Below are 21303 nucleotides of genomic sequence, written 5' to 3' on the forward strand. Positions count from 1 at the left end.
GAGAGAAGGCAATCAAACTGCTTATGTCAGCAGAGGACAGCAGGGACATTTGCTCATCGGAATAAGCAGAAACTGCAAACTTGGTCCTCCTGCGACACAAGCTGTGAACATCCTCAAGTCGAAATATATTCTGTGTTACCAAGTGCAATGCTATTTCTGGACATACTGAACCTTTAATACGACCCGCACCCCACAGAATGTGTTGTACGTCATTTTCCAGTCGTGTGATGGCAAGCGGAGTCACATGTGACGTTTAAAATCTTTTTTATTCATTTATTTTTCTCTGGGTGATCATTTCGCATGTAAATGTAGCTGTTGCCTTTCATCTGTCTGTAGTCATTTTATCTGAACATTGTAAGTCTTCTTCTGAAAGGTCAGCACAAACTCTGCAGACTCAAACTCAAAAGCACATGTCCCCCTCTTTAAGAAAGTCTTAACTCTGAACCGACAAGTTGTTGCCACAGAGCGTGTCATCACTTAAAAAGGGGAAATAATAATTCTTTATCACACACAATAAAGATCACTTGGAGCACCCAGAGTCTAAACAGCCTTTAATTGTATGGGAATAGGATAGTTTCTATTGGTTATCCATGATTCTGTTCATTTTCTGTTTGCTTTTATTCAAAACCTGCTGTGGGAGGCTAGAATGTAGCTCTGCATCTGCGTTGTAGCATTTATCCTTTATCTCAGCAGGGGGCAGTATATCATCAGGTATGATGGCATCTGCAGACATTTTTATTATTATTATTTTTTTTAGAACGTCAGACCAGTATACCAGAATGCGACTTACACTAAAACATTAGAGCGTGTACAATTACTGGTGACAGTACCTTATTATTCATTGATAACCTTTTAAAACAAGTATTTTGCAGACAAAGACACAAGTCCTTCGCCCACTTTACCTCTCCAAAATGACAGATAATGGTATTAAAGTATCCGTGATGCTAAGGGAAATTGGTTTATAATGTCAGCCAGCTTTTCAGAAGCAATCCTCTGTTTTATCATCACTATTATAATAATTGCCTTTCTGCATTGACCTCCCTTCAGCCATTCAACTTCTAACTAGTTCATTGAGAATTAAATTACATCGTAACACATAGCCTTTTTAGATATTGATTCAATTCTAATAAGAGAGACAATGAGGGTTGAAGAAAGCTGAGGGACCGCGAGATAAAGGATTCCCTCACTTGTGCGCAGCATGAAGCCTCAGCGGCTGGAGCGTTTAGGGTCTCAGTGGAAACACACAAACGTACAGAGATCCCTGACAGACGAGTGGCAGCGGACTTTTCTCTCTCGTCTGTCTCGCCACGTTTAGCAGTGAGTTACGAGTGCGGTCATGTGTCAATGGGAAAACATTCCGATTATGAAGGGCGACCCTCCTCGACTATTCGTTTCCCATTAAGGCCGTCCTCACCCTGCTCCTCCTCCTCTTATCTCCCACAGTACAAGAACGCAGGCGTGATCGAGCTGGAGGCCTGCGTTAAAGCCGTCAGGGTGCTGGCGATACAGAAGAGGGCCAGGGAGGCCTCTGAGTTCCTGCAGAACGCTGTTTACATCAACCTGGGACAGGTAAGCTTTCTGGCTGGGAAATCAAAAGCTTTTCAGCTATACTGAATGTTAATTATGACCACTGGCTCTGTGGTGTACAGTTCAAACCTAGTGAGTTCAGAAAAGCATATTCTTAACAATACAAGCCTTCTTTTTGTCACTGGAATTACATCTACATTGTTCTTTCTCAGTTTTTCTTTTATTTCCTTTTGTCACTTTGGTGAAACATCTTCCAGGCTTTCAGTCTAAGTTCAGTGCTTCAGTGCCTTTGCTTCTCAGGTTTTACATTCTCTATCATAAACCCACTTTTAAAAAAAACTGAAAGCTGAACCATCTTGATACCCTCCAAGATTGCAAATTTCCAAGCTTTACAGCTCAGCTTTTGGTTATAAGTCAGTTTTATGGACACACGGTCGTGCCACGGAATGCTAAAGGTTCATAAGCACAAGGTTCATAAAACGGCTACGCTCGCTGTTGGCTCTCAAGCATCTTTTGATTTTGAGTAGTTGTTCTTCTCAAACTCAGAGAGGGATTTAACTGCTTTAAAAAGATAAGGGTCAATAGACAGTACTGCTCCCGAAGCCCTTTCAAAGATAATCAGAGGTAATTTAAAGACTTCCACTTCCATGCCAGGTTTTCTCACACTTTCAAGGAAATTAAAGAGACAAAAAGACTTTTACAAAAGGCGCAGGACAGTCTCTGAAAGTTTTGAGACAACAAAGATGAACCTGCAGAGCAATCTGCAAAAAAAACAAACAACCAAAAAAAAAAAACTCAAAATGCCAGCAGGTGCAGTTCACGTCACTGACTTGGCATCAGATCACCGAGGAACACTCTGAGCTGCCCAGGTCCAGGCTCACTGCCCCAGAGGGTGAGCGTATCCTGGGTCTCCTCTGGGTGTTCGATGGTCACCTTTTCCTCTCACGTGTGCAACTGCAGTGTCTGCATCAACTGTCCAGAGAAAGTGTCAGGTCTGTGTGGCAAAATGGACAGATCTCCTAACTCTTTGATGAGTATGTTAATAAAAGAATGATTAACCTCACCACCACTACCATGAGAGGAAGGATCAGTGATAGTTTGAGTGTTTTGCTGCAGGTAGATTTGTTTATCCAACACAAGTCAGTGTTTGCCTCCGATTCGCAAATTAAATGGATGGGCAGAAAGTGCCATTTCACTGCATTTTTTTGCATTTTGATCACCCTAAACTAGATCCTGTATGGAAACTACATTAGTTACACTGCTCAAATCTGGATGGAATTATTCTAAAGAGGCTATAGATTCATTAAAACCTTGTTTGGGATTTGTGAAACCTTTTTCTGATTTGTAAAAATGCAGAACAGGGCCATTTTACTGCATTTTTTTGCATTTTGATCACCCTAAACTAGATCCTGTATGGAAACTACAATAGTTACACTGCTCAAATCTGGATAGAATTATTCTAAAGAGGCTATAGATTCATTAAAACCTTGTTTGGGATTTGTGAAACCTTTTTCTGATTTGTAAAAATGCAGAACAGGGCCATTTTACTGCATTTTTTTGCATTTTGATCGCCTTAAATTAGATCCTGTATGGAAACTACAATAGTTGCACTGCTCAAATCTGGATGGAATTATTCTAAAGAGGGTACAGAGTCTTTAAAACACATTTTATGATTTGTTAAAACTTTATTTGGTCATTGAAAATTCAAAAAGGACGACTTTAACATTTACGACACAATTTTTGGTAAATATTTACTTTTTTTTTTGGAGCCGCAGAGACACATTTATCACTGTTTGAAATCTTAGAGGGTACCCCAGCAAGCTAGCAGGGGACAGCTATACCTCGTCCTCCTTTATACTTAAACATGCCAGTGGTCCAGCTTACCTTCAGATCTACATCCTCCAACAGAGCCTGATGTTACTGTCTGTTCCCAGGACTTACTCCTGTTGTCCCAAACAGCCCATCTGTAGAAGATGTCATTCAGTCTGTCTGTTCTCTCTGGTGTCAGATGGAAAATGAGCTGAGTGGCAAAGCTGAGCTAAATAAATTATTTTAAAGAAGCTTTAAATGACTTGGAGGGAAATACGTGGCTGTAGATGCTTTGACTGATGAGCCGGGATCAATTCTTCTTTTCTGTAGAAGACATAATTGTTCTATATTTCTCATTTGAACTGAATACATGTATCTGTAACTTGTTTTATTGGGCTTCAAGTCAGAAAACTACTGTAAAATATTAATTAATAGATTAAAATTTGAATCTAAAAACTTTTTCTCGTTAAAACCATATTAATGACAAAATAAGTGTGTCAGATGTGCAAAAACAAACAGATTTAAGCCTAACATTTTATTATAAAATGTCATCACGGAAAATGTAAAACAAGCCTTAATAAACAGGGTGGCCGCGGGTCCTTTAAAAAGTCTTAAAAAGTCGTAAATCAATTTTCCTGAAAATAAGACCTTAAAAAGTATTAAATTGTCTTAAATTCAGATTGCATGGGTCTTAAATATTTGTGTATTTTTCTTTTTGCTCTAAAGGAACAGTATTTTAAAAAAAATATATATTTACTTTATTTTATAAGCATTTGTTCTTGCTTAAATGTTCTGAAAATATTGTAATAAATTTAATTTAGGACAGTGATGACATTTTTGTGATCTTTTCGCATGACACACATTTAGCCGATGTTCTTAAACTCAACCGTCATTTTACCATACTGTCAGTGTGTTTACTTGGAAATACTTGGTATTTCCATCGTACGTTTGGTCTTAAATTTCATTTAGAAGTGGTATTAAAAGGTCTTAAAAAGTCTTAAATTTAACTTGTTTATACCTGTATACACCCTGATAAAGAAGTTATTTTACTGCTATTTATACTGTTGGGTAGATTAATCTGCAACAATGAACTGTATTTGATCAAATTGAAGGGTTTGGACATTGTAGAAATGTGCTGTAGTCCTAATGAGGGTTGATCCATGACAGCTGCCACCACCACATCTGCTGACCACCCTGACAACAACAACAGAGAAACGATTCATTATCGCAGCTGCAAAGTCATGCTGAAAAAAAAAAAACTTACTTAATTAGTTAAAGAGCAGTCAGCTAATGCCTCACAATGCCAAAAAATGTCGTAATTTAATCAACTTACAGGAGGAAATACAACAGAATGTATACAAATGTATTAAATGTATTATTACTATAGGCATATAATAGTATTTTGGTGATGTTTTAAAACCTAACAATCAAAACAACTTTACACAATGTCACCTGACAATAAAAAGTTACCGGACTTTAGTGAAATGATCCCGTTAATTACCTCACGTTAGCCTCTGTTACCAAGCTCTCAGTTAGGTCCCTAAATCCATTCCATTTTTAACATCAACATCGACATTTCATGCCAACCAAATGTAAAAATAACGATGTCTAAGAGTATACTTCTGATAGATAATGCTTAAAAATGTAAAAAATGTTTAAAATGCTGTTATTTTATTAACTTACCAGTAATTGTTCTTGACGAGCAATTGAGATCAACGGAGCTGCGTCTCTTGTTTGAAACTGTTGGCGTCTCCGTGACTCACGTGACTTCCGCATTCCTTTCTTTCTATAGAAGTCTGTGGGAGTGTCGCCACTCTGAGGCACCCGCAGAACACCTGCGGCCTGTGCCATGTCCGCCTCAGTCACCAGACCTCAGTCCTATATGTTTGGAAGCCAACAGATACACAAACTTGTGTGTGGAGAGATTTCAGAGAGCTGGCTTAAAAAAAATGGTCAGAGAACTAAAAGGTGGCCATTTTTGTCGAAGGTCTGGAACGTTGAACTTTGTATCGACTCGTATCGTTTCCTTAAGAACCGGTGTTTTTAGCCTCCCCCGAGTTTGATGAAAGCTCTTTAAAAAGGATCCATTGTAGTACTTCTTACAGCAGAAGTGTTGGGGATGTTAAAGGTGTCAGAAGATGGATGGAAAAGAAAGAAAGAAAGAAAGAAAGAAAGAAAGAAAACGCGTTTTGAATGATAAATTATGTCGAGATTGTTTGTATTCCTCTGAGCCAGCAACAACTGGAGCTTTTTCAAATGCTGTGATGAAATTCCACACAAAAAGTCCGATGGGATAAAATGACAAAGTGGTGACCTTTTTATATTCAAAAGATCAACTTGGCCATGACATCATAATGTTCAGCAGAAACACTCCTCTGGCCATTATTCAACCCTATAACTCAGAGGCAAGGAGTGATGGCTGTAAATAGCAGCTCGACTGGCTGTTAACTGCCTTTAACAGCCAGTCGAGCTGCTATTCAGGCAGTAATTTCTAGTTTTACACAGACCCGTGATTGTTTCACTAGTAGTTGTGGTCATAAAATATTGCGGGTGTTAAACAGACATTTAAGGTGACGTCTACTCAGTGAGGATCAAACGTCCAAGTGATAAAACGTCATGCATAAGCATTAATTCTAATTCTGTGACTGCAGCTATCTGAGGAGGAGAAGATCCAGCGCTACAGTATCCTGTCCGAGCTTTACGAACTGATTGGCTTCCATCGCAAGTCGGCTTTCTTCAAGCGTGTCGCAGCCATGCAGTGCGTGGCCCCCACCATCCCAGAGCCCGGCTGGAGGGCCTGCTACAAACTGCTGCTGGAGACGTTACCTGGATACAGCCTGTCTCTGGACCCCAAGGACTTCAGCAAAGGTAGGCGTGGAAGTGAATGTCTGGGTGCGGCATGTGGTATGAACACACTGGACATTTCTGTCCAGGGTGTTTTGTATTTAGGCCACCGCCTTACTCAGAAAGAGCCCCAGATGAGAAGTGACCCGGGCTTTTGCGGGGTCTCCGGTAAAGCCCTTGTGATAAGCCTCTCGGCTCCACCGACTCTTGAACCCTTCTCATTGCAGTCACTCCACGACAAGCATCGGAAATAAAAGACGGAGCTCACTGAATAGAAGAGCAGAGAAGAGATATCACTATTTTATCTTGCGATAGCTTTTTTTCGAGGGCCACTGTGAGAAGATTTCTGCCTCTGATACGCTGTTAATCTTCGGCCTTGTTGCTTTTAGAAGCTGTAAATGGACCCGCAAAATGATAAGGGTGGAAAAAATGCTTGGATTTAAACTTTCAGTAGGCACGAAACACATATTCATGAAATGTCCCTCCTGTGATAGCTGCTTACCCAACAAGATTTATTTATGAATCTTTTCTGCAAAGATTGTTGTCGTGACAGCAAAGTACAGAAAGTAAGAGCGGGTTTCTATTTGAATTTGTGTCTGTTGATCTGAAAGAGAACATCTGACAGTAGGCTCTATCTGTTTTTATTACTGGCACTATATATTGTTATTTCTTTCTAGAATGTTTCCACTGTTTCAAACGAGGCTGCACAATGTACCTGCGTTTGATGAAAATGACCCTGCAGCACGACTCTGTATCCTTCAGTCTCTGCGGAGTACAGAGAGCACGTCTCCCGTTGAAAGAAGTAACCGATTTCTCTATATTTAAGCAACATCGCCACAATACTTTAAAAAGTTTTGGGTCTCACGGGTCCAGTTGTGCTGGTCTTTGCTACGTATTTTGTAATCCTCCACCTTGAATCTTTTTTTTCTAAAGAGAATGTTTTTATTCAGAGGTGCGGGTTTGTGTTTTACATACAAGGAAAAAAAAGAGCAACATCAGCTCCACTACCCACGTCCCAAAAGAAGTATTTTCCGTGAATTCCCTCGGGGCTGATGGGGAAAGAAGGAAACGATGATTGTGAGCCTTTTCTCCGCAATAAGCGGGTTTAAGATGCGAGTTCGAGAGAGAATGAAAATGTGGATAAGTTGTGCTTTCCAATGAGGCTGCTGTGCCGTGAGACAGTGGAACAAATGGCTTTTTAGTGGTTCGTACACCCGCCTTTTTCACCTTTCTTTCATTCCACAAAAAAGGGGATGCTATCTTTTTCTGTCACCTTGCTTCCTCTTATAAACACCTCTGTTCCCACTCGTTACTCTGTCAGAGGAATTTTGGGAGTTGCTGCTTAGGCGGTTCTTATTGTGGTGTATAATACTGGTGTGTGTCATCTCAACGCCCTACACGGCAGATCAGAGGCAGCCTGAGGATGCGGAGGCTTATGACTGAGGGTTTACATGACAGTGCAACTGCCTGGTCGTGGCAGCACAGTCATTATCTTGGTGGTGTGTTAATTGGATTGCCAGACACCTCCAGTTCAGGTCTGAAAATACCACAAAATGAAGCCATTTTTCGCGCTGGAGCGAGAGCGACATCCTCAGAAAATCCAAAGTGTCCTTTGGATTACGGTCCTGCAGATAAGCGCTGGTTTTGGCAGACAGGTGGAAGTCGGCTATTTTTAGGCTGCCTCGTGGGTGCAGTTTCTCATAGCAGGGAAAAAAAAAACTGCTTATGATTGCATGTGCAGTTTGTTCAGATGGCAGAAGAAGTCAAGAAGAATAACAACCGTGGTAGAAAAGTGCTGATAACTGAAAAGCATCAGGGGCTGTGATTCGAAGCTATTGGAGGTGGTATTTAAGCTGCGGAGATGTCCGAGTGTTTATCAAATGTCCTCCTTCTTCCTTAAGGCCTCCCCAGCACAGCTTTCCTCTACTTTTTCATTCCTGCGCAGTGAGTCAGCAGTCGACAAGCGAGAGTGTAGCAAAGCATCTTGTAAGAGGTGGAGGGCCTCGCAGCACATTTGCTTTTGAACATACATCACCAGCTGAGTTCACATCACACTGGAAGACATGTAGTAGTTTACTACAGGGATCTTTCATCCTCTCCCTTATCCTAATCAAGTTACGTGTTGCCTGACTTTTTGTGCATTAAGAGCTCCAGTCATGCCGAATACAGGCTCATGAAGATCTGCCACACTCCTGTTGCAGTGCAGACATTACAGGATGCTGAATGAAAGTAAAAAAACAACAGCAATGTGCTGCTAAGGCTTTATCACTCCGCTCAGGTAGAATTAATTCACTGTAAAATTGTTACAGCAAACACTCCTCAGTGTAAATGGAAGCTGTTTTGGAGCTGGGTTTTTTAGATTGTCAGACAACTTTTAGTTTACAAAGCCCATTTCCAGACTTGTTGGAAAGTTTTCTAAAATGGAAGAAAATCTTTGTTGATGTATTTGAACCTTAATTAACGGACAAAGTAAATACATTTCAATTGTCTTCAATGACAAACTTCACCGCGTGTTGAGAATGTCAAAAAAGCCGACATTTTCGGGAAAAGTTTAGATATTTCCCGTTGAGTTACTTTAGACCTAACCTGGTTCTCACGCAGATGGATGTTTCTCATCCATCTGGAATTTTGTCGGTTGCCTAGCTGTTCTCTGCTGTGAGTAGGCGGGGATTGTATTCAAAAACCTCTCGAACCTGATTGGAGAATTCAATGTGTGTGTCACGTACTACTTCGACCAATCATATCGAAAGCGGACGTGACGCGTTGGAGCGCGACCAGTCTTTCGGTCTGTGGTGGAAAATAAACAAAACACAACAGCAGCGAGCAAAGCAGGAGCTAGCAGCAGCTAATCGTCCGGCAATGGCTGTGTTTGACTGTGTTCGTTGTCGCGCCGGATGCTACGTCATACCTGTTAACACCCCGCCCCACGATTATGATTGGCCCGGTTATGGGGTAACCGAAGACTCAACTCAACAAGGCGAGCCCAGACCCTAGTGCGAGCTCACGAAGTGTAACGTAGATGCACGAAGCACGAAGGGTCTGCGTGAGAGCCAGGCTACTTTAGACGACCTTTTAATTGTGTTTTTATATAATTTGGTAAATGAAGACACTAATTGTTGCAGTTTTTCCTGAGGAATTTGTTTCCATCGATGCTAGATACAAGATTTCAGCTGCTCAGCCGTGCTGTAGCTGTCTGATTCTCCTTATCTTGATGCTTTTCAGTAGGCGGTAGAGCTGGACTGCAGGCCGGCCAGTCCAGCACACACACTCCCTGTCTATGAAGCTACGCTGTTTTCAGTTTTACAGTTCGAAGTCTGGCAATGTAGTGTTGAAACAACTGTGGACCATCCGGGAAGAGATATCACCTCGATGGTAGCATATGTCTGTTCAAATGCCAACGTGCACCAATGGTACCTTCACCATTTGCTGGTCATCCTGGACACTGTTGAGCCCAGATTTCCCCAGTCTCTTCATGTTTTCACAGTATTATACACCATGGAATTCATAGAAAAGACCCGAGTTCTTAGCAATTTTGATTCCAAAATGAATTGTTTTGAACTGATGGATTAATCTCAGACAAAGTTGGACACAAAGTGGTGAGTCACAGCCCGTCCTGGCATGGAACGACTCAGCTTCTGGTGGATGCTACTTTTATACCCAATCCTGACACCCTTACCTTTAAGCCTCGTTTCCACTATGCAGTCCGGTGCAGGTCGGTTCAGAACGATTCGCTTATTTCAGTGTTTCCGCTACCACCGGTCCCATGGAACCCGTTACCCTTTCTTTAACCCTTCTGCTTGGGGTACCGAGCACACAGGACCGGTTCCAGGCTCTGCTCTCCGTTGTTGGTGAGGAGGCTGTGCAGCGGGAGCTCGATGGCGCTGTGCGAAACCAAAAAGTTTTCCAGCTGATTGCCGTGAAAATGGCAGAGAGTGGTTTCAACCGGACGACGAGCCGGTGTCGCATTAAGCTGAAGAAGCTTGGAGGTGGTTTGAAATTAAGGATGCTATTTGTTATTTGCTGTTATTTGCTGGGAACACAAAGCTGACCCCAAAGCGACCCGACCCGTACCGATACGAAGTGACCTGAACCGTACTGACAGTGGAAACGAGGCTTTAGCCAATTAATCTGCTGACTGTACAACCTTCCAGAGCTTTGCTGCTCGTATATCTTCTATAAACCTTTTTGTCTTTGCCTCTCCCAACTGTTCTCGGTCGTGTTGCCGTCTTAAATTTAAAATCTGTTTGAGAAAAAAGACAAGTTTGTCAATGAAAACACCCAAAATAATTTCCTTTTGTACGTGTGTCTGTTCAATAAAGGTTCAAATGAATTCTCAAAATGGTGATCTGTGTGTTTTTCTTTGACATGAAGAGATTTTCTTTTGCAATGCGTTTACATGCAGTGAATCCACAAATGTATTAGAATATAAAGCCGAGATGTTTAGGAAAGGAAGAGTTAAACACAGCAATGCAGGATGAGGTCAGTGAGGCAAATATTTGACCTGTGAGCACGTTGCTTGTAAACAAATGTAGGCATTAGGATATATTTGACTGTTTTTGTCTCACCCAGGTAATGCTTAATATGGAGACGCATACTTCAATGACCTCAGTTCCAGGATATCTTCCTACAGATTGTATTAACATGTGTTCTGTCTGTTGTGATAACTGAGGAACGTTGCAGGCAGATGTCAGTAATGAGCTTTGCCAGCCTTGTGAGTGTGAACGCCGTTCTGTCCTCTCTGTCCCAGGCACCCACAGAGGCTGGGCTGCTGTACAGATGCGCCTGCTGCACGAGCTGGTGTACGCCTCCCGCCGCATGGGCAACCCAGGCCTGTCTGTACGCCACCTGTCCTTCCTGTTGCAGACCATGCTGGATTTCCTGTCTGATCAAGGTTAGCTCACAGCAAACACTCATGCACTTTAAAAAAGGATCAATTTTACACTTGAGTTTTTCATTTCTGAATTTCTAAAACACGTGAGCTGCTTCCAGCTTTACGCCCAGCCTTATAAAGAAACCTCCCAGCTGTTTCTGGTGATTTCCGTGTTACTTCTCGTGTTTAATATTATGTGATGTGTGCCAAAGATAGGTTTGTCGCGGCAGGAGTGCAACATTGTGCTCTGAGCAGAAATCCTGTGCAGTCAGGAGGTAAGAGTCTTTACCAGAGCAGAGTGAGCCAGAGGGTCCGCTGGCGACACAATAGAGTCCAGTGTAATCCACGTTTGGCTACTGAGCGTTATAATGGAGGGAGGGAGAGGAAGGCGACTATGTGGGAACAAGCCGAAGGAGCTTACAATATAAAATATTAAACCTCAGCAAAGGGACTTCTTCAGCTCTGCTTAGGCTGCTGCTCAGACGAGCCTTTTTAGAAATATTTCTGCTGAACAAATATTCCTGTGTCCTGCTTTAACACAAAATGTTTGCTGTATTTTCATACCAAAGAAGCTGGGCCGGACTTTTTGAGCAGCGCTTTTTGCTATAATGAGATGGCATTCGATGTGAGACTGTCTCAAGCGCTGAGCTAGGCTCACTTCTTCCACCAGCTACCGTGTCATATTAGAAAAGGTAGTTATTGTCCCCTTTCATGCGGGTCCGAGTTTGTTTAGCTGTACACCCATCCGTCATAACATTATGACCACCCGCTTAGAATTGAATAGGTCCTCCCTTCTTCTGCTAAGCATAGCCCCGACCTGTCAAGGCATGGACTCCATTAGACCTCTGCAGTATGCTGTGATATCTGGCGTCATCCCGTCAAGCACACATCTTTTAAATGCCGGAAGTCGAGTTGTTTGGACTTGTTTACCGAGTCCAATACCGAGGCAACATGTCCACCGAGGCAACATGTCCTATGGCTGTTGTTTCCTTCTTCAAACTATTCTTAAACCATTCCTGCACATGGTCCAGCTGAAAGAGGCCACTACCATCAGAAATGACTGTGTCCATGTAGGGGTGTTAAACAGTGGTTATGATAAGAAATGTTTTTCAAACCTTGACTGGTATTATTAGAAATATGCCGTCATTTGAAAGCATTTAACCGTCCGGTTGAGCCAGAAATTGTAGAAACACTCGTTAAAACATGAGCTGTTGGGGTCACCTTTTACAACAGACTGAGAATGAAGAATAATCTTGTCTCCATATGAAATGTACGATCTGTGTAGCTTTGGCACGATCGCCTGTGAGAATAGAACCACTTTTCTTTTTACATGAGCTCGCTGGTTGCATCCAAAAGTGTTTTCTGTTGTTCTTAATGACTAAACAAGTAAAAGGACAACTTCATTTCCAAAAGGCACAGAGTTCTAGATGATGCATTGCTTTTGTCTGTCTCTCCCTTATTGTATCCAGCTGAGAATCTTTCAGGATTTTTTTTATTGGTGAGATTTTCATCCATTGTACAGATACATTGTTTTCTGTATCTGTGAGATTCTTTGACTTTCTTGATTGCAGTGCTCTTTTAAGGTGTTTGGACTCATAGACGGCAAACCGATGAGAGGCCTCCTGGGTCCTCTCATAGCGCCAACGTCCCCGTGTCTGAACAAACAAAATAAAACATGAACGCATCACAAAGACAACATCCAATTGCCATCGAGAATGTACAATCCGTTCCTGTGCGAGAACACATAACTCACCGGTACACAAGGGGGCAGTAGCATGTATATTATACAATAAGGGAAAGTGGACAAAAGTAAGCGGTGTCTGCTTTGTGGTGTTTGTTTTGGAGAAATTAAGGTAATAAACAAGAAGAGATTGTGTGTGATGTTACGTTAACCATCAGCTTCCTTTTGTCTCTGACGCCTCCTTTCTTCAGCACTCATTTGCTCCACTGTGAAGCCAATCAAGGTCAATCAATCAACTCTTCCATAAATAAATAAATTAGCCGGGTGTTGGTGGTGATCAACTCTCTATCACAGTGGCTCTTAACAAATCAATCCTCTGACTGTAATAACTCCTCTGACTTCAGTTCTGTGAGCAGGTGTGTGGCCCTCTAACCTCCACAATGCAGGTTTAGCTCTTCACTGAATTAATGCACAATGTGTTCCTCACACATGGCGTACAAGATCATAGATTACATAAATGTTTAATCCACTGAACAGAAATTTGATTCTCTGAGCTGGCGTGTAGATGATCCAAAATTTGCAGTGTTGCTGGCGTTAAAACTCAAAATGACAATTTTTTTCTCTCATTTTTACTCTGCAATTAAGTAGACAGTTCCAAGTGATGCAAATTCCAGCATCCAGGTAAGAAGGCATAACGGTTGGCTAGCTAGTTGTTGGACACACAGTTAGAGGGTATGATGCTAATGTATCACAGTAGTTCTGTTTGTAACATGGGCTTTTGCTTACATTATATACCTATTACCCCCACATCACAGAGAACTGATTTCAGACCAGCCCTTAAAACCCTGAAGAGAAAATTGATCATAAATTCTTTCACATTCCAACTCCACTGTTCAGTACAACCCAGTTGTCAGTCTTGTAACGTGTTTTTAGCATTAAGTCAGTCAAGTTTACATTTTAAAGTCATACTAAAGCTGGGATCAAACTAGTTGCATGTAGTTGTAACTTCATACGCCACACTGTCAGGATATTAGAAAATATATCGCTTATTTTTCAAACAAGATTTTGACCTTTGTGTTTTGGAGGTAGAGAGGTACCAAATCGCTGTTTACAATAGTGTCACGGGATGCATTCCCTCGACGTGGAGCGCTTGTTTCATTACACTGCCAAATCACTAAATGATGACTCGCTTTTAAATTTCACTGATCAGATTAATTGTGATGAAACTAAGAGCCTGACTTTGCTTTTTATGTCCTCACTCGCACTCATGCACAGATGCAGCTAATTGAACGGATAATGAGTGTTTCATTGTTAGCAAAAAGGCAGTATGTGCCAGCAGTCCATGCACAGTTTTTGTGTGATTTTATTATTATCATTTCTTTTTTCATCGTGACTGGTATGCCAGAAAGTCCTCAGCTCATCCTTATTCATCCAGTATTTATTGTGTTGATCATTTATGGATCCTGGATTGTTCTCTTCTTTTCCTCGCTGGCATTTTGCTCGCAGTGTCAGAGAGAGAATTCTAAATTATTCACAAAAAGTGTCTGTTTGCGGTGTCCATCGCCATCGGTAGTTTTCATCTCTCAATATGATTGGAATTATTGTCAGACAGATAAATGATCCCATTCTGTGTGCTGTCACTGCTTATCTGAAGCAGTAGTCTCACAGCTTCCCTTTGGTGCCCATCGAGTAGTTCCAAAGAGCGATGCGTCTCAAAGCAAAGCAAACAGTCACGGCGTCGCACAATGAGCAGTTCTAAGTTCAAGAAAGTAAACCTGCTAAAGATGAATGAATGAATAGATTGAATGAAAGCACATTACCTGTTTTTATTGCCTGATTTAAAATGTCAGTCGCCACTTCGTCACGCAGTCTGGCATCAGATTTTCTCCTTAACATAAAATGACAGCTCTGTTATTGATTTCTCTGTCTTTAGCCTACTGTTGATCTGACAGTTTCTTTGGGTTGGTGACTCTTACAGTTTAAATAGTAGGTTTGTGGTATGTTTATTTCCCAAACTCTTGACAGTCAATTTTTTATTTTTTTTATTTTTCCAATGTATCGCAGGCCTTTAAATGGAAAAAAAAAAGGATGGCTATACACTCTCAGAAAATAAAGTACAGAATTGTACCTTTAGGGGTACGATGGCTCGTCACTGGGGCAGTACCCTCGGAAGGTATAGTTTTGTACCCTTGTGGTTTGTACCTTACAGAGACCAATCTTGTACTGGTGGCAATCTGGTGGCAATCTTGTACCCTTATACTGAAGTAGCCTAACACAGACTGTCTATTGTACCCCAGCATGTAGAAAAAAAGGTACATATATGTACTCACGTGGTAAAAGGTACCTATATGTACCTTTTTTGAGGGTCCAAAAGGTATATATATGTACCTTTTTACCACTTGAGTACATATATGTACCTTCTGGACCCTCAAAAAGTTACATATAGGTAACATTTAGGTCCAATAATTAATCCTAGGGGGTACATTAGTATAGATTGTACCTCAGGGGACAAAAAGGACTCATACTGTACACCTATTTCAGAGAGTGTATAATCAAGTGAAATCAAGCTGAAGAGACAAAACCTGAAATACTGCATTGGCTGAAGCTCAGGAAGTACAGCGGTTGTACTTTCAACTGGATGTTTCAGTCCCAAATTTCCCCAGTTCAGTCCCAACCCCCCCCTGCTAATGTGCTCCTCACTCAGAAGTCACTTTAGATAAAAGCGTGAAAGTGAATAAGAGTTCAAAATATCTTGTGTCCAATCTGTCTTTAGTAAATCAAAAGTCAGAGTAAGGGTAGGAAATCCCTTTTTTTTTTTTTTTTTTTTTTTTTGGCACTATTTGTGCCATCTCAGCATTTTCAGTTTTTGGGTTGTTCAGACGGTTACGGTCACAGAGGCAAGCGCAAAATGCTGCAGGTGGAAGTGCTCTGCTTTTCAGTGGAATCCAGCAGATTAAGAGGGAAGGCATCGCAGCCAGTATGAATACCTTGTCACGACGCCTGTTCAGCGAGCTGCCTCGCTTACAGAAGCATTTGGAACTGCTCCCATCTGCATCCTGCAGCAACCGTGTTCAGCTTATATGAACTGTTGCATTAACACACTGATGGGGCCGCTGATAATTTGTATCCCCCCATCTGACAAGGGCCTGAACTGAAATTCACGGTACAAAGCTCGTTGTATTGACGTCACCCTCTGCAGGGTAACATTCTGCTTGTTCTGTTGTAGCATTCAGAGAAAACATGTTTTCATCAATGTTTCATGGAACATATTGTCTGCTCTCATCTGTTCTACACGTTCTTCTGATTCACTCATCTCTGTTTAGGTAGGTAGCGACTGTGAGGCACTTTAAGGTCAGCCTTCCCCAAAATAAAGGTGGCACTCACACACGCACACACAAACGAATCCTTCCAAATCCTTCCAAACTCCATCCGAAGACTAATTCTTGACTCACTGATCTGTTGCGCATCGATATGATGAGAGCGTAGTTTTCCGGAGAAGGTGATTCAGCCCAAAGTTTTATCCTTGCCTTCAGCTGTTCTTTTGCTTCCTGGCAGCTGACACAGCTGATGAGATCCTTTCACTTGGGGAATGATGTCAAATGTTGACAGCTGCAACTGTTCTTTCACCTGCCTGTTAAGTGTTGTGAGGGACCGAGCCGGTCAAACATGAGGACAGAAATAATTTAAGGAAAATGGGTTTATTCCCAAAAAATAACAAAACCACAAACAATAGTGTACAGGGCCCTTTAAAAGAGGTCAAATGAGGAAACTAAATTCAAAGACAAAAATCAAGATTTTAACATAACCTTAAGCTAACAGTTCAAAAACAAACAAAACTGACCTCACACAACAAACAAAGGGGACTTAAATGTTGGCTGATCAGACCGTGACACACTGAGGAAGAGGGAAGGGAAACATCAACACAAATTTAACTAACGAAAGTAAATAAACACAGTTAGCTCAAGAATCAACTTAAATGCCTAATGCACGTTCCATTATTGGCGATCTGGTTGAAAATATACTGTATGTCTACTTAAGAAATAGAACAATATTTAAAAAAAAGAAAAAAGTTGTTTTGAGCAATTTTCCAGTCGGGTGAAAGAATGTTTCATTCAAAAGTCTGCACACTTTACACACTTCCAGAACAGAACAGAACGATGGCTTCGGCTTCGGTTTCGGAAATGTATCTGTTCCAGTCTCATGTGAGGAAAAAGAAGTTTGTGAAAACCGGTCCTGATGCATCTCTGTCATTTTGTCTTGTTCTCACACCAAAGGCTGCTCAAAGAAAGCTTGTAAACCCTTCCGTGTGTGACCTGTAACAACAATTCTTTTCAAAAGTCCCAAGTGTAGATGGAGAGAAGCCAATGAAACAAACATGAGAAATGATTTTTGCTCATTTATTTTCTGAGGAAAATAATCCTCTAAATCGGCTTCAACTCTTTGATATTCTTTTCTTTTCTAAACACAAACGTCTCGCTTCAGTTGAGCTCAGAGCTATGACTCCTAAAACATGACCTTTATTCCACCTTTAACCATTTTTGGGATTTTCTTTCGTGGCCGAGCAGCAGCGAAACTGTTCCAAAGAGTATTTCTCTTGAGTCCTTCATGCTTTTTGAATGGCAGTCTGCTGGAGGAAGGGATGTTTTGGAACCAGTGCCATGGGGCAGTCAGTGATGTTGTACTTTAAGGCCTTTTTGTATTAGTTTCCCTTTTTAACAACAAGTAACAGCATCCATCTTTTATATACAGTTTATGAAATTCCTCTTTTTTTGGATGTGGGGGGGGGGTCATTTACCTGAGACATCATCTCGCAAATTACGGGGCTCAAATGATCAGCTGCTTTAAGGTCTTGGTGCCTGATGATAAAGCATAGATTTACAGATCTTGATGGGTCACAGCCGTTACACGGGGGGCTAACACAGGTTGATTTATTGTTGCAATCGACTCAATTACTCATTTTATTTGCTGAGCACACAATAACAATCCCACAATCATGAAGAATTTGAGCCAGGATCACAGCTCAACTATCGGTGCATTCATCTCTGGCTCTTTTTTCCACTTAGTCTCTCTGCCTCTCACTCGCATCCCACTTTATTCTCTCCTTTTTCTCGTCTACATACCATCACTCGGTCCTCCCTTTACCACCTTCACTCGGATATACAGGCTTAGTTTGAAGGCTTCCGGTCATTTATCTGCAAGGTTTTAGTTTCAACGCAGAAAACATTCCCGAAACATTTAAACACGTAGGTGGAAGACATAAAAATGAATTCTATTTAGCACAGCCCACGAGTAAAGTAAACAAACACGTCATAACATAGCCAGCATTTTGAGTTTCATTAGGTTTGATCCGCTATCCTGCGATCTCCAAATGTGCTCCTGTAATGTGTTCTAGATCTTTATTAGATTGTTGTCAGTTAATGACCTTTCTCCACTGATGGACACAGTTGAAACTTGCAGAGCCAAAGCAAATTATATGGCTGAGTGAACAGTAATGTTCTTTCAAAAGGTATTGATGATACAATAAAACTAAGAATTTGTCTTAAAGGCTGGGGCTCTCATTGCTGTGAGAGGGGCACCACACACGCCATTAATCTCCGTTTAAGTTATGTCCCACGCCAGACGTCAGATTATCTGGGTGTGAGGAGCTTCTCAGAGGCTACTTGCTACATGATTGCATTGCTTTTCTTTGGTATCTGTTTGAATGCATCGAACACCCATAATGGACTGTTTATTTCTCTCAATGTCCCTGCTCCTACATTTCTAGAAAAGAAAGAGGTCACCCAAAGTCTGGAGAACTACACCTCCAAGTGCCCGGGTGGGATGGAGGTCATTACACTTCCTGATGGACTGAAGCTGCCCCCAGTGCCCTTTTCAAAGCTCCCCATTGTTCGGTAAGGCAGCAGATGGAGTTACTGTTGTTTTCTGTATGTTGGTTTCATCCTTTAACTTAACTCTCTCTTGTGGTTGGTCTTTATCAATGGTTCTGCAGGCTTTCTGAAGTTTTTCTTTGAGCGTTGGCTGTTTTTTTTATTTTTTCACTCATTTTCAGTCCAGACCTTCCACCTGACCCTTTTCAGAGGAATGTGTCAGGCCCTTTAATGCTGAACTCTGAACCATTAAAGCATTAAGAGGCACTTAACTCAAGGGATGAACCAGTGTTGCAACTACACATAACAGAAAAATTAGCAAAGAACCAAATTTTGTTAACTTTGTTACTAGGAGCCTGTCACAAAGACGCATAATTATTCCTGTTTTATTAGTTGCTTCAATGAAATATACCAAATGTAACACAATTTTACAGACATCAGATCGTATTTTTTTGCCAAACAGGTGATTCCCAAAGGGCTATTAGATGAAAAACTTGGCATATTTATGCGCCGACAGCAGGTGAACACTTTCTGAAAGGGATGTTCTTCAAAAATGATTAAAAACCTCTGTAAAGATCTGACACAGAACCTGAGAGATATGTCTGTCAGGAAGTCCTTCTTAAGGAAGAGAAACAGGGAGAGTACGCTGAGGTATGCCAAATGACACAAGAAGTGAGCTGAAAATCGGTGGCAACAGGTCTTATGGAGGGATGAATCCTCCCCAGAGCCCGGACCTCAACATTACTGAAGCAGTGTGGGAACGGAACAAAAGACGACTTACAGACAGAAAGCTTGTCTCAGAGGGCTCTGTCATTCAAAGGAATTACTTTTATTGACATACGGATGTTTTGGCAGTAATATACCATATCATACCATTTGTAGTTTAACTGTCAATTTTGGTTAAACCCAGACAATTCTGCAAAATTCCCACTGTTCTATTTTTGTAAAGCTCGCTCTGTGTATGCGGGGAAATGATTTTATTGCAGGCTGTCATGCAGAAGAGCAATGCTGCAATATTTACAGTAGAATTCCATGAAAGGACCAAAGAGGGGATTCTAATTTCACATGCTTTATTATAGCTTGACTGTTTTATTACAATTTTTTTTTTCCTCACATCTTCACACTCAAAGCATTTCTAACTGCACGAGCTGTTTGACATAAACGTCATTTTACCGTTCACGAGCCAGTGCTCTGATTGGATGGTAGTCGTTCAAACAACTAATGCAAATGACTGCTCAAAAACCGAGGAAAAAAAAAAGTTGACCCAGTGGTGCCATTTCACACCATAACAAAAAAAAAAACAACGAAACACTTAAAAAGAAATTAAAAAAGGTTGGATCTCTATTTTCATGTCTTCACGGTGCTTAAACGACTCGCCTGACAGAAAAAACCACATCATCACCAATCAGATCTGCCTCAAGGCAACACAAAGAAGTTGCTTTAACAAATGCTTCTGCGAGAAGTAATTTATCTTTAGAGGTTTGAATGTATAATGAGCATGAAAACAATAAGGTGAGTATGAATTTTTTTATGCTCACGCAGCATTACGAAGTTATTCTTGGAAGCAAAGGTATGTCAGCACTGGAAACAAAGCAACATAAACCAAACGTTGCCAATAAAGTAGTAAAAAGAGAGTCACTGCATAATTGATTTCATAATTGAAATCATCAGTGCCAAACCATAAAGCCTTTTATTACATGCTGATATGTTAGACAAACAAGGCAACTTTGGATGTACAGCCGTAATTATCCACAAGATTACACTGACTTTGTATCTTTATTAATAGGCCCATTATCGCTGAAAGTTTGGAGTAAACACTTTTTCCAAGTGCTTGTGCATTTTATTGTTTGCTGAGTTTAACCTTTTACAAAGAGCAGTACCATAAATCTCTGGCCGTGCACTGTGAAAAAAGTAAAGATTCATCACAAACACTTGGATTATATACTGCATCAGGAACTGTAGCTAACAAACCAAAGCAGACCGAAGGTCGTTGGAGTTTTCCTTGATATGTGCTGATGATCACTTCTGAAATACTTGCGTGAAATGACACTTACTCGCATCATTGTTGCTGCGATATTCATTCTAGATCCGTGAAGCTGCTCAATCTGCCCGTGAGTCTGCGTCCCCACAAAGTGAAAAGCCTGCTGGCACAGAATATGTCCACCGCCAGCCCCTTCATCTACTCGCCAATAATTATGCACAGCAGAGGAGACGAGCGCAGTAAGAAGATAGGTAAGTCCAGTCGGGTGTCTGCACCAGCACATGGCCGTCGGTGTTGGTGATAAGGAATGGCCTCGTGCAATTTCATGCTGAATTTGTTATTGGAAAGCTTGAAGTGTTGCCGTCAGAAAGTGGTATGCAAAGTTCAAAGAGACAATAGCTGTATAAGAAGATAGGTTTAGTTAGAAAATGCCAGTTGTACAGCTGGTTAAACACTGAAAAAGATTGTCAAGAGCAATGCTGTTCACGACTAATACACAAGGCAATCGGCTGCATTACTATTAATTAGATATTCAACAAAGATTGAAAGAAATGTGACTTTCCCTTGCAGATATTGTTATATTTAAGTTACGTCAACAGTAACTGATACTGGACACTGAACACCTGCATAAAGAACTTGACGCATCAGTAGACACATCTTTTGTCTCGTACTGCGTCTTAGCTCGGGTTAAACTCATGTCACAAAGTTACTGCTTTCCTGTTTT

At 41.2% G+C, this 21303-nt stretch overlaps 1 protein-coding gene across 2 annotated transcripts in view; it reads left to right on the forward strand.

Annotated features, from left to right (window-relative positions):
• trappc9 (trafficking protein particle complex subunit 9) overlaps positions 1-21303 on the forward strand; it is a 242679-nt gene that overhangs the window by 18938 nt on the left and 202438 nt on the right. For both annotated transcript variants that reach the window (XM_075449744.1, XM_075449745.1), the window contains 5 exons: positions 1444-1569; positions 5988-6204; positions 10928-11071; positions 18496-18622; positions 20685-20830. In XM_075449744.1, the coding sequence (XP_075305859.1) occupies positions 1444-1569; positions 5988-6204; positions 10928-11071; positions 18496-18622; positions 20685-20830 (760 nt within the window). The remainder of the gene's footprint in view (positions 1-1443; positions 1570-5987; positions 6205-10927; positions 11072-18495; positions 18623-20684; positions 20831-21303) is intronic.

The sequence above is a fragment of the Odontesthes bonariensis genome, chromosome 18 (genome assembly GCF_027942865.1).
Source record: "Odontesthes bonariensis isolate fOdoBon6 chromosome 18, fOdoBon6.hap1, whole genome shotgun sequence".
In the NCBI taxonomy this organism is placed as follows: Eukaryota; Metazoa; Chordata; class Actinopteri; order Atheriniformes; family Atherinopsidae; genus Odontesthes; species Odontesthes bonariensis.